Source organism: Rattus norvegicus, chromosome 15 (genome assembly GCF_036323735.1).
Source record: "Rattus norvegicus strain BN/NHsdMcwi chromosome 15, GRCr8, whole genome shotgun sequence".
NCBI classification, from domain to species: Eukaryota; Metazoa; Chordata; class Mammalia; order Rodentia; family Muridae; genus Rattus; species Rattus norvegicus.
The window spans coordinates 75,739,821-75,753,350 of record NC_086033.1 but is presented as its reverse complement, the minus strand read 5'-3'; the positions used below and the strand labels follow the sequence as shown (position 1 = coordinate 75,753,350).

At 35.5% G+C, this 13,530-nt stretch overlaps 1 protein-coding gene across 11 annotated transcripts in view; it reads left to right on the top strand.

The window, feature by feature from the left end:
* The window catches only part of Pcdh9 (protocadherin 9), an 898,173-nt gene extending 893,294 nt beyond the window's left edge, over positions 1-4,879 (top strand). For 7 of the 11 annotated variants that reach the window (XM_008770867.4, XM_017599711.3, XM_017599712.3 and 4 more), the window contains one exon: positions 2,699-4,879. In XM_008770867.4, the coding sequence (XP_008769089.2) occupies positions 2,699-3,072 (374 nt within the window). In that variant the 3' untranslated portion in view covers positions 3,073-4,879. The remainder of the gene's footprint in view (positions 1-2,698) is intronic. The other 4 variants (XM_039093373.2, XM_039093372.2, XM_017599713.3 and 1 more) reach the window with 2 other exon arrangements.
* Positions 4,880-13,530: the final 8,651 nt, after the last annotated feature.

Genomic DNA, 13,530 nt, shown 5'->3' with positions numbered 1-13,530 from the left:
ATTAATCTCCAGAAAGAGTGAATACATTTAACAGAAGTTAAATAATTCATTTATTAGTTGTCATAGAGTTTCGCTAAGGCAAGAGACTGCTTCTGGGGAGCTTTTGGTAAAAGGTTTGTGGAATCAGCATCTTTTATCCTAATTACTTAAGGTCTGCCTTTAAGCGAAGGATATCTTTAATAATTCTCGGAACATTTTCAACCTCATAAAATTTTAATTAACAATTAGCATTGTTCATAGATCATCACTATGAACTGTTGCTAATTGCTTAGCCTTGCAAGAGAAGCCGAAAACTGAACTTCCAGGTTTCTTTCCACCAGTGGATATTTCAGCGGGTTGGGACAAAACAAAAATTCAAACTCATATATGTACAAAGCCCCCTTCCCAAGACACTAATGAAGAAACACAAGGAGCGTGGTCTGAAATTTTGCTACTCTAAAAACAAGGATGTGTGGAACTTTCAAGGTACCTATTACAGATGGATCACTGAGGTCTTGGAAAATTTGCTTGGGGAATGTGGAACAGAAATGACCCTTGAAGGAGCCAGTAATTAAAAGAAAACAGGCCAGGCAAAAGGCAGCTGCAGGCTCACGATCCTATTGCAAGAAGCAGGCTTCGGTTTAAGTAAAATGTGTTAGCTCGGTGGCTATGGAGTCACTGAGCATGCCACAGCCAACGGAAAAGTGAGAAATTAGTTTGAACTTTGAAAGTATGGCTAGGTTATAGACAGAAAAAAAGAAGCTCATAGAGAAATTTAAATTGAATATCCAAAGAAGTAAGTAATCGGTGGAGATTTCAGAGAGAAATAGTTTAAAGAAATGAAGGTCTGTTTCAACACAATAAAATGGTTTGCTTTTAAAGAGATAAGAACACAGGTCATGTGGGAATAAACTTGAAGGTTATTTTCAGAATGGATTCTTTGAATCTAGAAGTATGACTGAGTGTATGTTTGTTTGAAATAGTACTCTCAGCCACTTTCTCGGTGATATGGCTGTGAGCTGGTGGCTTAGGCTTTACCATCAGGTGCTGCCATTTCAGCAAGTACTTTACTACATGCAAAAACTGATCAGAAGAGCATTAAGGTAGTCCAAATGCTGGACATTTAAAAAAATTAACAGTCCTAAAATAAATTTAGCAAATATTTAATTATGATTATTGTCTTGTTATATAATTACTGTCTAGGTATAATGAAATATGTTTTGACCTTTACTATTTTTAGTGATTCCTGTTTTTTTTTCCCTCCTGCATTTACCTCCATAGCCCAAGCCAAGCTTTAACTCCCGAGTTTTTGGTTCTATCTGTCGTGTGGTGGGTGTAAGAGTTATCATCATGCTAAGTGGACTCTCTACTTGCAAAGGGTTTCAGACCTCAGTATTGCCTGTGCATTTAACCTCTTTCCAAAAATTGATCTTTATTTTTCAAAGGATAATTTATCTCTTCATGACCATAAAATGTTTACCAGTTACACACACACACACACACACACACACACATGTGCATACACACACGTGCATATTCACACACACATACACACACACAGAAAGAGAGAGAGAGAGAGAGAGAGAGAAACAGAGAGAGAGAGGGAGAGAGAGAGAGAGAGAGAGAGAGAGAGAGAGAGAGAGACTATCTTGTTCCTTAACTATTTGACCACTATTTTTGTAATTGGATGTGATTTTTTTTTTTAACAATTAAGAATTTACTTTTAAAATACAGGTTAATGTATAAGATTCATTTCAATTTCTGATTAAAAACTAAGAACAGATAATCCTGAAATTCCCCCTTGAATATATCCATGTAAGTCACTTAGCAATTTAGCCTTAGAGCTTTTGACTGAATGCTTGTCTTTGTTCCGTGTTTGATTATTTTTCTCTCCTACTTATTTACGTGTGTGGTCTGACTATATTGCCAATGCTAGACTCAAATATTTAGATGCTACTGTAGCTGGGATTATATTAAATTTTTCTATATCTAACTTATTTTTGGTTAAATTTATTATGCATCTAGAAATGAAATAAGGAACTAGAAGCCAAACTCAATCATCAGCAAAATTGGCTTTATTTTTGTCTTAACTAATGTTGTAGAATGATTGTAAATGACTAGATGTGGCTGTCTTATATTTAGTCAAAAGTTTTATTAAAAAGTATTTAAAATTTATTTTCACTTTACTTCATATAAACAAAATAGCATTCACAATGTAGAAGAAACTGTATCCATGTAACTATTTCTAGCATTCTGTTTTTATGACACTGTTTTTCAAGTACTATATTTGATATTTGTTTCTGTGCATTGCATAATTTACATATTCTAACTTATAATATCTGCTTTTCATACTTTCTTATAAATTTAAGCATGTCTCCATGAATTTTAATATATAAATCTGTAATGATTCATATGCCATAGGATTAATCAAGATCAGATCTCTCTGTTTACCCATATGTGTCTTTTTGCCTTTCTGTGCTTTTGGATATACAGAAGAGGAGTGACAAAATAAAAAAGACATCTTTAAATTGGTAACAATGAATGCATTTGCTTTTGTGTTCTCTGTGCTTGTCTTAAAAAGCATGGAGTCTAATATTTCTGAATGGTTTATTTCAGGCAAAGATAAGATCGCTACTCTAATTTTTTTTTTTACTCTGAAAATATCTTGAAGAAGAGTTTTCACCAGTTTCTTCCTTTCTTTGTCTCTTGTCCTCTACAGATGGACCTCTGGGTCCCCGAGGGTTAGCTGAAGCTACAGAGATGTGCACTCAGGAGTGTCTTGTTTTGGGTCACTCTGATAATTGCTGGATGCCCCCTGGCTTGGGTCCCTACCAACACCCTAAATCTCCTCTGTCAACCTTTGCACCCCAGAAAGAATGGATCAAGAAAGACAAGCTCGTGAATGGCCACACCCTGACAAGAGCTTGGAAAGAAGATACCAACAGGAACCAGTTCAATGACCGTAAGCAGTATGGCTCCAATGAAGGCCATTTCAGCAATGGCAGCCACATGGCAGACATTCCTCTGGCAAATCTGAAGTCCTATAAGCAAGCAGGAGGCACGATTGAGAGTCCTAAGGAGCACCAACTTTAAGACGAAGCTGTACGGGACCTAATAACTTTAATCTAAATAGACATGCTAATACTGTGTGTTGGAGCTTTATGTATTCGATAGATCTTTACAGCTATGCCCCTTATAGTAGGGAACACTCATAACTTTGTGTTAGCACGATGGAGAATACAATGCTTTGCAACATAAGGGAGGAAATAGACCTCCTAGCCATGCGATGACGTTCTTTACTAGAATTGATTAAACTCTCCAGAGATGTCTCCATTGTGCAATTTATTTTTATTACTGCATTTTCTTTTGACCCTGGACTGCTGCTATGAACAATAGAATATGCATTCGGAGAGTAAGAAAGTCCCACAGATTAGAGTGACTGACAAAACATATCCAGTTAGAAATTTGTGCTCTTTTTGTCTTTGATTTATGCTGGGACCTCTATACTTGACATTATACTTCAAACTTTAAAAGATAAGCATTAAACCTATTGTGCTGTTAACACCGTTAGTGGACACTTGTAAGTCAATCAGTGTTAAAGTATCTGTAAATAGAAGCAAGCTATTATTAACAACTTTTGTGTACTTAGAGCACTCACCTAAAAATGTTGTAGCATAATTCTGTGTTGATGGTTGCTTCTTTCCTTTTTCGATTTCCCTCTTTCTTCTTATTTCTGTTGTTTCTTTCAGTGAGGTGTTTCTGCGTTAGTAGTCTGTCTTGGCACACATTGTTCAAAGAATCTTAAACATTTGTGTTTTTAAACGGTTCTGAAATCTTGCTTCTTATATGATAACTTAGAATGTTAGAACTCTGTAAACCTATAAAGACAAAAGAAAATATGAAAACTTCAAACAACAAGAGTAGCAGACGTATACTTCTGCAAACTCTTGGAAATTCAGAACCTCTTTTTTTGATATCCTTATTTTCAAAGTAGGCAAAATTAAAAACGACTTAATTAGTACCATTAAGTGAGAAAGTGATGGGAAAGTGTTATCCATCAAGTGTGATGTAATATTCTGTACTTGTTACTCTTTCAAAACTAATGTATTAAAATCAGCATATACTGAAGAAAAAATCATTACTCAAAAATAGTTTCAATTGGGCAAATGTGTGTCTTCAACTTTGTTGAAATGACAGAGTTTGTGTTGATCCTCATATACAATAATGTTGTTGTAACACAAGTGTTATTAGACCATAGCCACAAAATATTTAATGTGTTGTGCCTTCATGATGTAACAGAACATTCTCCAGGTAGGTAGTTGGGGAAAATAAAGGGATAAATCTCTAATTATTGCTGTTTAACTGTTTCTTATCATAGTTGGTCAATGCCTGGCAGGTACCAGCATTTTGTCACTTGGGTCAAACCAAGGGAGTGACAGATAATGTTAATAAGATCTCAGTTGCACGTGCAAACAAATCCAAATTTGAACATTCTTAGGAGGTTTTTTGTTAAGGCATGACAGATGATTTAAACAAATAAATAGCATGCAACAAAATGTCTTTATTGAAAGGAGTGGAAGTTATATTAATGCCACGGTTCACCATCAATTTACACGTTAAAAAAAAAGAAAAAAGTTTAAAAAAATTGCTAATCTGATAGTTAATTTGTTCTTACCAAAAATGAAGTTACTTTGTAAATAGCAGTTCACATTTTTCCACAGTATAATGGAAAATAATGGGTAGGGGTGCATTGCTTATTGAAGTCATTTTTGTCGGTTTGTGAGGGGTGTTTGATGACTTTGACAAAATAAATATCTAAACAATTATCCTTGTTACAGCTTTGCAAGTTCTACGTTATTTACACTTATCAGCTCTTGCAATAAATGTTCTGAATTACTCATTGTGTTGTGTTTATTCTTGTTCAACATTCGAATTAATTATTCATCGCCATCCTACTGTTTGGACAATTCTATGTTAATATAATTCACATTTAACTTATAAAACAAGGAGGACTTATGGATTTGCAAGACTTCTGCAGTGAAAATATGATGTCAAATGAAAATGTAAGTTTTCAGGTGGTCTGTGAAGTGATGTTTTAAGGAAATTCTTAGAGGAAATTAGTCCGTGATTCCTATTTTTAAACTAAGTCAGAAACTGGGTCAAAACTACTAATTTGATGGACAAAACTTTATTTTTATTTTTATTTTATTTCCAAAGAAGAGAGTAAGCATAGACCACTCTACAATGGACTGACTAGGATACATTCAAATATATGTCATGTGTTCAGGTATATCATACAATACTTCATGATATTTGTCTTTTGTTGGATTGGGCATTTGGATTAAGAATTTTAATTCTTTCCTTAGAGATCATTCAGGAGGATCTATAAATAAGAAACAAGGGTCAGAGACAACATAAACACTTTGGTTTGTACCACCAGTTGGATGTCCCATAATAATTCAAACTCTGAGTAAACCAGATCTATCTATTCACTGATTTGAAGTACATTATTATTTCTCCTTTCCTTCACGAGAAAACAGAGTGAATGGATGAATACATACATACATGAGTGCACACACACATGCAACACACACATACACACACAAACACAAACGCAACCACAAATGCAGACACTTTGGGAAAAAATATTACAGTCTGCAAACTCTATTTCTTCACTTCTTTACTTTTTTGGAAATCAGCTAAATTATTCCACCCTAATTTGAGGAGTACAAATAGAAAACAATTAAGATTTTGTTCCATACCAAAAAAATGCTATCATTTTGTCCCTACAATATTTCTTTAAATAAGTGTAGTATTTGATAAGCGATTGTCCAAGGTTAACCAACTTATCTTTTATATGCTCTATGAATATTTTTAATTTATTGAAAACAGATTCTTTTCTCATACAATAAATCCTGACCATAATTTTACCTCCCCCTGGTTTACCCTTCTTCCATTTTGCTCCAGGAAAGAGCAGTACACTAAGAGACAACAGCCCAAGCGAACAAAATAAGAAGCAATAATACAAAGGCAAAAACCCTCATATGAAGGCTAAACAATATAATTTAACAAGAGGAAGATGGTCCAACACCAGGCAAAAGAATCGAAGATATACTTTTCCCATAGTTGGGAGTTCCATACCACAGAAACATTAAGCTAATAGTAAACACATATATGTAGAGGATCTATGCATACACTTTTTTTTTGTACCATTCTATGAGTATAGCAGAATATCATTAGGAATAATTTCACTGATTTTTGTTGTTTTTGTTTTATTTTGTTTTAGTTTTTGGCAGTCGTGTTTGGCTTGACCATAGCTTGCTTGGCTTTCCAGTCTACTTCTCCTAGTCTTCCAGGATGTGTAGAGCATATTAGACTTTCTAGTGCTGCAACACTGTGAAACACATAGTGTTTCACATGCAACACATGATGAAACACACCATGGCTGCAACAAATACTTACAAAGGAAATATTTAATATGAGGCTGGCTGACAGTTTTTGAGATTTTTGTCCTTGATTATCATGGCCAGAAACAAGACAACATGTAGTAGTCATGCAGTCATGGTTCTGGAGAAGGAGTTCTACTTCCTGATCTGCAGGCATCAAAATGTCTTCAGACAAAGACTATCAGCCACACATCATAGCTTGAGCATATAGGACCCAAAACTTGTCTTCATTGTTAAGGAACTTTTTCCAACAAGGCCATACCTAGTCCAAGAAGACTCTCTCTCTTAATAGTGCCACTCCCTGTGTGCTAAGTTTGCAAACACAGGAGTTTGTAGGGGCCATTCCAATTCAAAATACCACATTCTTCTCTGGGCCCCTGTAAACTTGTAGCTATACCACAATGTAGAAATATATTCAGTTCAACTTCAAAAGTTCCATAGTCTGTATCAGTTTCAAATTTGCTTAAAAGTCCAAAGTTCAAATTATTTGAGATTCATGCAACTTCTTAACTTTAATTCCTTGGTAAAATCAAAATGAAAAAGCAGATAACATACTTACAACATATAATGGCACAGGATATACTATACCAATCCAGAAGGGAACCTAGTGAAGAATGGCTGGACTAAAGCAAGACCTAACACCAGATGAGAAAACATTGCATCTCCATGTCTGATGTCAAAATGTTCTTTTGATCTCCAACTCCTTTCAGCTTTGATGACTATAACTAACATCTCTTTCTTGAGCTGGTTCCACTCCTTGTTAGAAGCTCTCTACCACAGGTAACTCAGGGCTCTGACTCCTGCAACATCTTGAGATTTCCCAGTCAATGCAAGCCTCACCATTACAACTTCACATAGTGGCCTCTCTGGACCTCTACTGAGGGCTATCCCTGCCACACATCTTGCCTCAGTGGCTTTCCTTAGTTTTGAAGGGAAATTATATACCCTCATTTTTCTATCCTTGGCCCTAAAACTACATGGCCAAAGCTGCCAAGTTTTGCTGCTTGTTGGGACTGTAATATGGCCTTCTCGTGGTGGTGGAATTAAAGGTTTGGACCACCATACCTGTCCCTGATTTTTCTTTAATTCTCTTTCACCTTAATTATCTTTCCCTTTCTTTTGAATCATTTTAATAAATTGGAAGCTTACCTATTTGGGCTCTTGCTCTGAGATCATCACTACCATTATTCCATTTAACATCTAGTTTTTCTTTAAGCTTTTATCTCTATAACACACGACTTAGCTCCATTCCATTTCCTGGTGTCCCTTTTCTCCTTAAAGTGTAAATTTTGTATTTTACCTTGCTCCTTTTCATTATAGATTTACATAAGAGTGAATAGTAATAACCACAGGGCAGGGTCTGAACTACGCTGTTTTGAGATTTCTTCTTCCAATAGAATTTATCCAAAGCTCCCCACTTTAGCCTGAGGTAGACTTTTCTGTCAAAGGCCAAAATAAGCCACATTCTTCACCAAAATATTACAAGAATAATCTCTAGGCCATATCCTAAAATAATTCTCTGAAACCTCTGATCCAGCACCGCACAATTCAAATCACTCTTAGCAACATTATATTCCACCAACCTACTAGTATGGCTCTTTTAAACAATGCTTAAAACATTTCTCTGCTTTCCTAATCCAAAGTTCCAAGGCCCCTTTCCTCTAAACAAAAACATTGTCAGATCTATCACAGCAATACACCAGCTCCTTATGCTAACTTCTGTTTCAGTTAGCATTTCTACTGCTTTGAAGAGAAAACATGACCAAGGAAATTCTATAAAGAAAACAGTTAACTTGTGACTGGCTTACAGTTTCAGAGATTTTGTCTATTATTATCATGATGAGAAATAGGTTGACACATAGATAGACACAATGCTGGAGAAGGAGCTGAGAGTTCAACATCTGTATCCGTAAACAACAGGAGAGGACTGAGATACTCTAGGCCTGACTTGAACCTCTGAGACCTCAAAGCCTACCCTCTAGTGACACACTTTCTTCAAGACCATACCTACTCCAACAAGGCCATACTTACTTACAGTGCCACAACCTATAGACCAAGCATTCAAACACATGAATCTATGGGGGCCTATTCCTATTCAAACCACCACATAGAACATAGGTTCCTTGTGACATGGACCTAAAATTTAAACCAGACATTGGTTGGCCACTGTTCCATAAGTTCTGAGACACCATGACCCCAACACATCTTGCAGACAGGATACATTGTAGATCAAAGTTTTTCTGGTTGTATTGGAAAAGGGTTCTCTTTTCGTAGCCTTCAGAGTACCTTACAGTGCCAAAGAGACTAGATTATAGAGGTGGAGTCTCCACATAGGCATCAGTTTGACCTCAACTAATGTTCAATATCCTGTGTTGATATTGTCCTTGGGAATAAAGTTTCAATGTCATTTTTCCAAGAGAGGCCCTCTCCTCTGAAACATCAGCCTGGGATTTCAAATTTCCATGGAGCACCTTCAGTCAACAGTTCAACTAAATGCAGTCCAGTCCTACAACTCGAAATGCTGCCTGGGTATAGAAGATGGCTAGTTTAGACTCTGTATCCTCCATTGCTAGGAGTCTTCACTAGGATCCCTGTTGTACCTTCCAGGAAATTTTCATACCCCTCTCAAAGTGTCCTCAATACAAGCTGAGTAGACATCACAAACAAAGCTGAAGAATTGATTAAGTAAAATGTTAATAATGATCTTTTTTCAAAAGCATCCATTTTACAATAATGTGTAGACACTGAGGGTTAAGCATCATTTTTTCTCTTAGAAATAAAAATCATTAAGAAGAAAAGCACACCTAGAAAATGTGGAAAATCATATTCATTTAAGAGTGTCCTTGCCAATGTTACAGTTGCTGTCTTATCAGTTTTGTGAGTCAGTTATAGAACTAAAGTTCATAAGACTAAATGTGGCCTAATTAATAATCATTTTTATACATACAACATAAAATATGCATACAGAGTGGCCATTCATTAATAGCTAACTGAGTAGCTTTGCTGCAGTCACGCTATTCAGCGAATCTCATTCAGGATCCCATCTTCCCCTAGCTGTAACTAGGAATGCAGCTGAGGCGCTAAGCTGTTTCAGTATTTATTAAATTGTTGGCAGAAAGCCAAGAATGGCTAATTATTATTAGTGAGAAGCTTTGGCAGTGAGGGATGAAAAGGATGCTTTGTGATCTCAATTTTAATGTGGATGCAGTGTGCTACTTTGTATGAGGGCAAACTCAACTATGAAAAAGAAGAATGGAATTGTGGGCATAAAAAATGCTTCATTGTTCTGTTTTGTTTCCAGTGGAGTTCATCTTCTCTCCCTAAAGAAATCTCCTTCATTGGTTCTTGTCAGAGAGTCCACTTTAAAATTTGCCGAACATTCTTAAAGGCACAGTAATTACATACTAAATACTTTATTTATTTTTTCTCTTTACACATTTTTTGTTCGTGTGTGTGTGTGTGTGTGTGTGTGTGTGTGTGTGTGTAATACCAAAGTAATGTCAAAAATTCACTGTTTAAACATAAATAACTAGTCCTTTAGTATTAATCTATAATTTTATACTACTAAAATATATTTGTCATATTTTTTCTCATTCACATTCAGTTCCATTAAAGTATATATTTGTAAATAGTTAAAGAATAGGAACTTTTTGCTATCTTGATACTACTATAATTTATTCTTAAACATTAAACAATATATTTTCACCTTTCTATATTTTAGTCATGGTTCATGACAGGCATCAAGTCGATATATATTATATACTCAATGATTGAGTGAATGAATACGTATCACTTTCTCCCATCATTCTATGTATATAGCCTGTAAATACAGTCTAGGAACAATGTTATCTCAGTTAAATACCAGCTTAGTTTTCCCTGTATCCACATTCCCAATAACAATAAATATAGTAATCTTTAAGGTAAGGAGAAAGGAAAACTGTAATAGACATTATCATTTGTGAAAAACTAAATGTTCTTTTAAACAGAGTTATAATGTTCTATTTGTTTTTATATGTGTACAGTTTGCCAATGGGCCATATGTGCCCCAAGACAAAAATATACTTGAGATATTATATCAAGAAGATACTGAGTGTGTGTGTGTGTGTGTGTGTGTGTGTGTGTATGTGTGTGTTTCAGTATTACTCAACCATGAACTTCATAGACAACAATGTATTATGGTAACTTCCAAAGGGTAGATACTTCAGACTATGTGAATATGTTATTTCTTATTTCTTATTACAAAAGTACAGATTTTCCAAAATTTTAGTTGTTAAATTTTTGAATTTCTAGAAACTTTGATAGTTATAAATATCTTATAACATCATTTCTTTATAGTTTCCTTATCATGTGATTTTTATCCATGGATTTGCTCCTATATATTTTCTACACACTGACACTTTGAGTCAGTCTGCACACACTCAATAGTAAGGTCTGTGATTGTTACTTTGTAGACAAATGATCCTTCTTTAAAGTTTCATAATAAACTATCATTTGAGTTTCCTTTACACTGTGATCATATAATTCACCATTCCAGTGCTCTTCTTATACCAGAGAATAGAGATCTGTGGAAATCTCCCATAGAGAAGGCTAAGGTAAAAGCAGATGTCATTATAAACTACATCTCTTTTCAAATATAAGAGGAATATAGACAGGTCTTAAAAATATAAATCACTTGCAATAGGAAGTTTGATTTACTATCTGGGAACCCGAAGGCCACCCTCATCTAGGAAGCTGGTAACTGAACTGCATGACATCACTCTTTCCTTTGCTTACTCAAGTCCAGTGCTCTAGTCAGCTATGTAGCAGATGTACTGTGGGATCCACTTCCTCTCTGCCCACATCTCTGGGCAACCACATAGATTTCCCCTCAGATTTCTTTCCATCCCTCATTGCTCTATGTCAGCTTCAAAACATAAGGCTTGTTCCCTGAGAACCCTTAGGCCACCAAAGCCAGGAAAACAGAAAAGTCAACTGGAGATCTTCACACATTCCCTCTATTCCTTCAAGTACAATCTCCCTGTTACATCATTACCTTTGCAACAGCCCACAAACTGAGGCCTCCCTTCCTTCTCCTGCCCCCATTTCCAGTGGATGATATGTTTCCCCTTCTAACTTCTCTGCTCTAACTTATTGCTTTGCTCTAGCCCCCAATTCTACTCCCTTGAAACAATAGACTGTTCCTTCTAAGGAAGCAGGTGGGTTAGCTGCACATCTTTTCCTCTTGTTCCACTCCACCTAGTCCATTTTCCCTATCTCATCCTCAGTTATGTAGCAGAATACCTGCCACGGTCTATCCTTACTCTCGGTCACCATTCCTAGGGAACTAAGCAGAGCTGGATGGAACCCCCTCCCTTCCTCCTTCCAGTGGATGCCCTCAGCACCTCATTCCTAGTCTACTTCCATTCCTAAGTGTTATCTTTAAAACTTAGAAACTCATTTTACCTGGAACCTTTAGTGGCTACAGTTATCCGGATTGCAGAAGAGTTTCCTACATGACAATACATAGTCAACACATTCTTCTAAGAATAAGAAATGGCAGTGGAATTAAGAAAACACAGAAATAATTAAGAAAATACACACCTAACAATGGCAAGACAAAATATCTAAATGTCTTTAACTAGGAAATTAATTAATCCCTTAAAAATTTAGGAAAATATAAACAGTGTATGAAAATTAATAAAAACTGTCGAATGCATAAAAGTGAAAATAGGATAATTACAAAAGAAAAAATACTGAAGGAGATATGAAAATGAAAAATTTAGGAACTCAACAATCAACCTCAGAGGCAAGATTCAGGAACAGAATACAAGAAACAGAAGAGAGAATCTTAGGCAGTGATGACAAGAAAAAAAAAAGATAGATGCGTTAGTCAAAGAAAAAAAAACTGGCACAAAAATCCAGGAAATCCATTTTATGATGAAATGTCAAATCAATGAATAATGCAAATAGAGGAGGGAAAAGGAACCCTGGTCAAAGGCATAGAAAATACTTTAGAAGAAAAATCTTCAACCTAAAGAAGGTGGTTCCTATTAAGATTCAAGTAGAATACAGTACACCAAATAGATTGAACCAGAAAAGAAAGTCTCCTCAGCTCATGATAATCAGAACACCAAATGTAAAAAGCAAAGAAAGAATATTAAAACCTTCATGAGAAAAGAGCAAATAACATATAAAAGCAGATCTTTAGAATAACACTTGACATATCAATGGACACCCTAAAAGCCAGAAGGACCTTGGAAAATGTTCTACAATTTATATCTTAAGAGACCTGAGATATAAATCCAGACTACTAAACATAGCAAAAACTATCAATCAAAATGAATGGGGAAATAAGAGAGTCTATGAAAAATTAAGCTTATGTATCTCCAAATTCAATACTACAGAAGTCATTAGGAGGAAAAAATACAACTTAAAGGAGTTAACAACACCCAAGGAAGGACAAGGAACAAAATATCCTTAAAAAACAATTCAAGTGAGGAAAAAGCACACACACACCACCACCATAACCACCACCACCACCACCAACTTTCTCCAACCCAACTACTACCACCACTACCAACACCATTACCACTACCACCATCACCTCTACAACAACAACAATAACAAACACAACAAAATAATAGGAATTAAAAAGCACTAATCATTGGTTTTTCTCAACAGCAACAGTCTAAACTCCATGTTGAAAAGACATGTACTAAAAGTATGAGGCACAAACACCATCTATACTTCTGTTGGTAACGAGAAACACACCTTAATATCAAAGACAAACATCATCACCTCAGGGTAAAAGGATGGAAAATGATATTCCAAGCAAATGGACATAAGTAGCAAGTTCGTGTAGCCATTTAAATATCTGACAACATACACTTCAAATCAAAAAATAATCAGAAGAGAGAGGGAAGAGTACTGCAAAATCATCAAAAAGAAATTCCATGAAAACGATATTGTAAATTTTATCATCTATGCATCAAACCCAAGAGCAATCAAGCTCATAAAAAAAATAAAAACTGCACACCATAACTTACATATTGACCCTCACACACTGATAAAGACTTCAACATGCCACACTTCTTAGCATCTTACAGAATATAAGCACCAAAAAAGA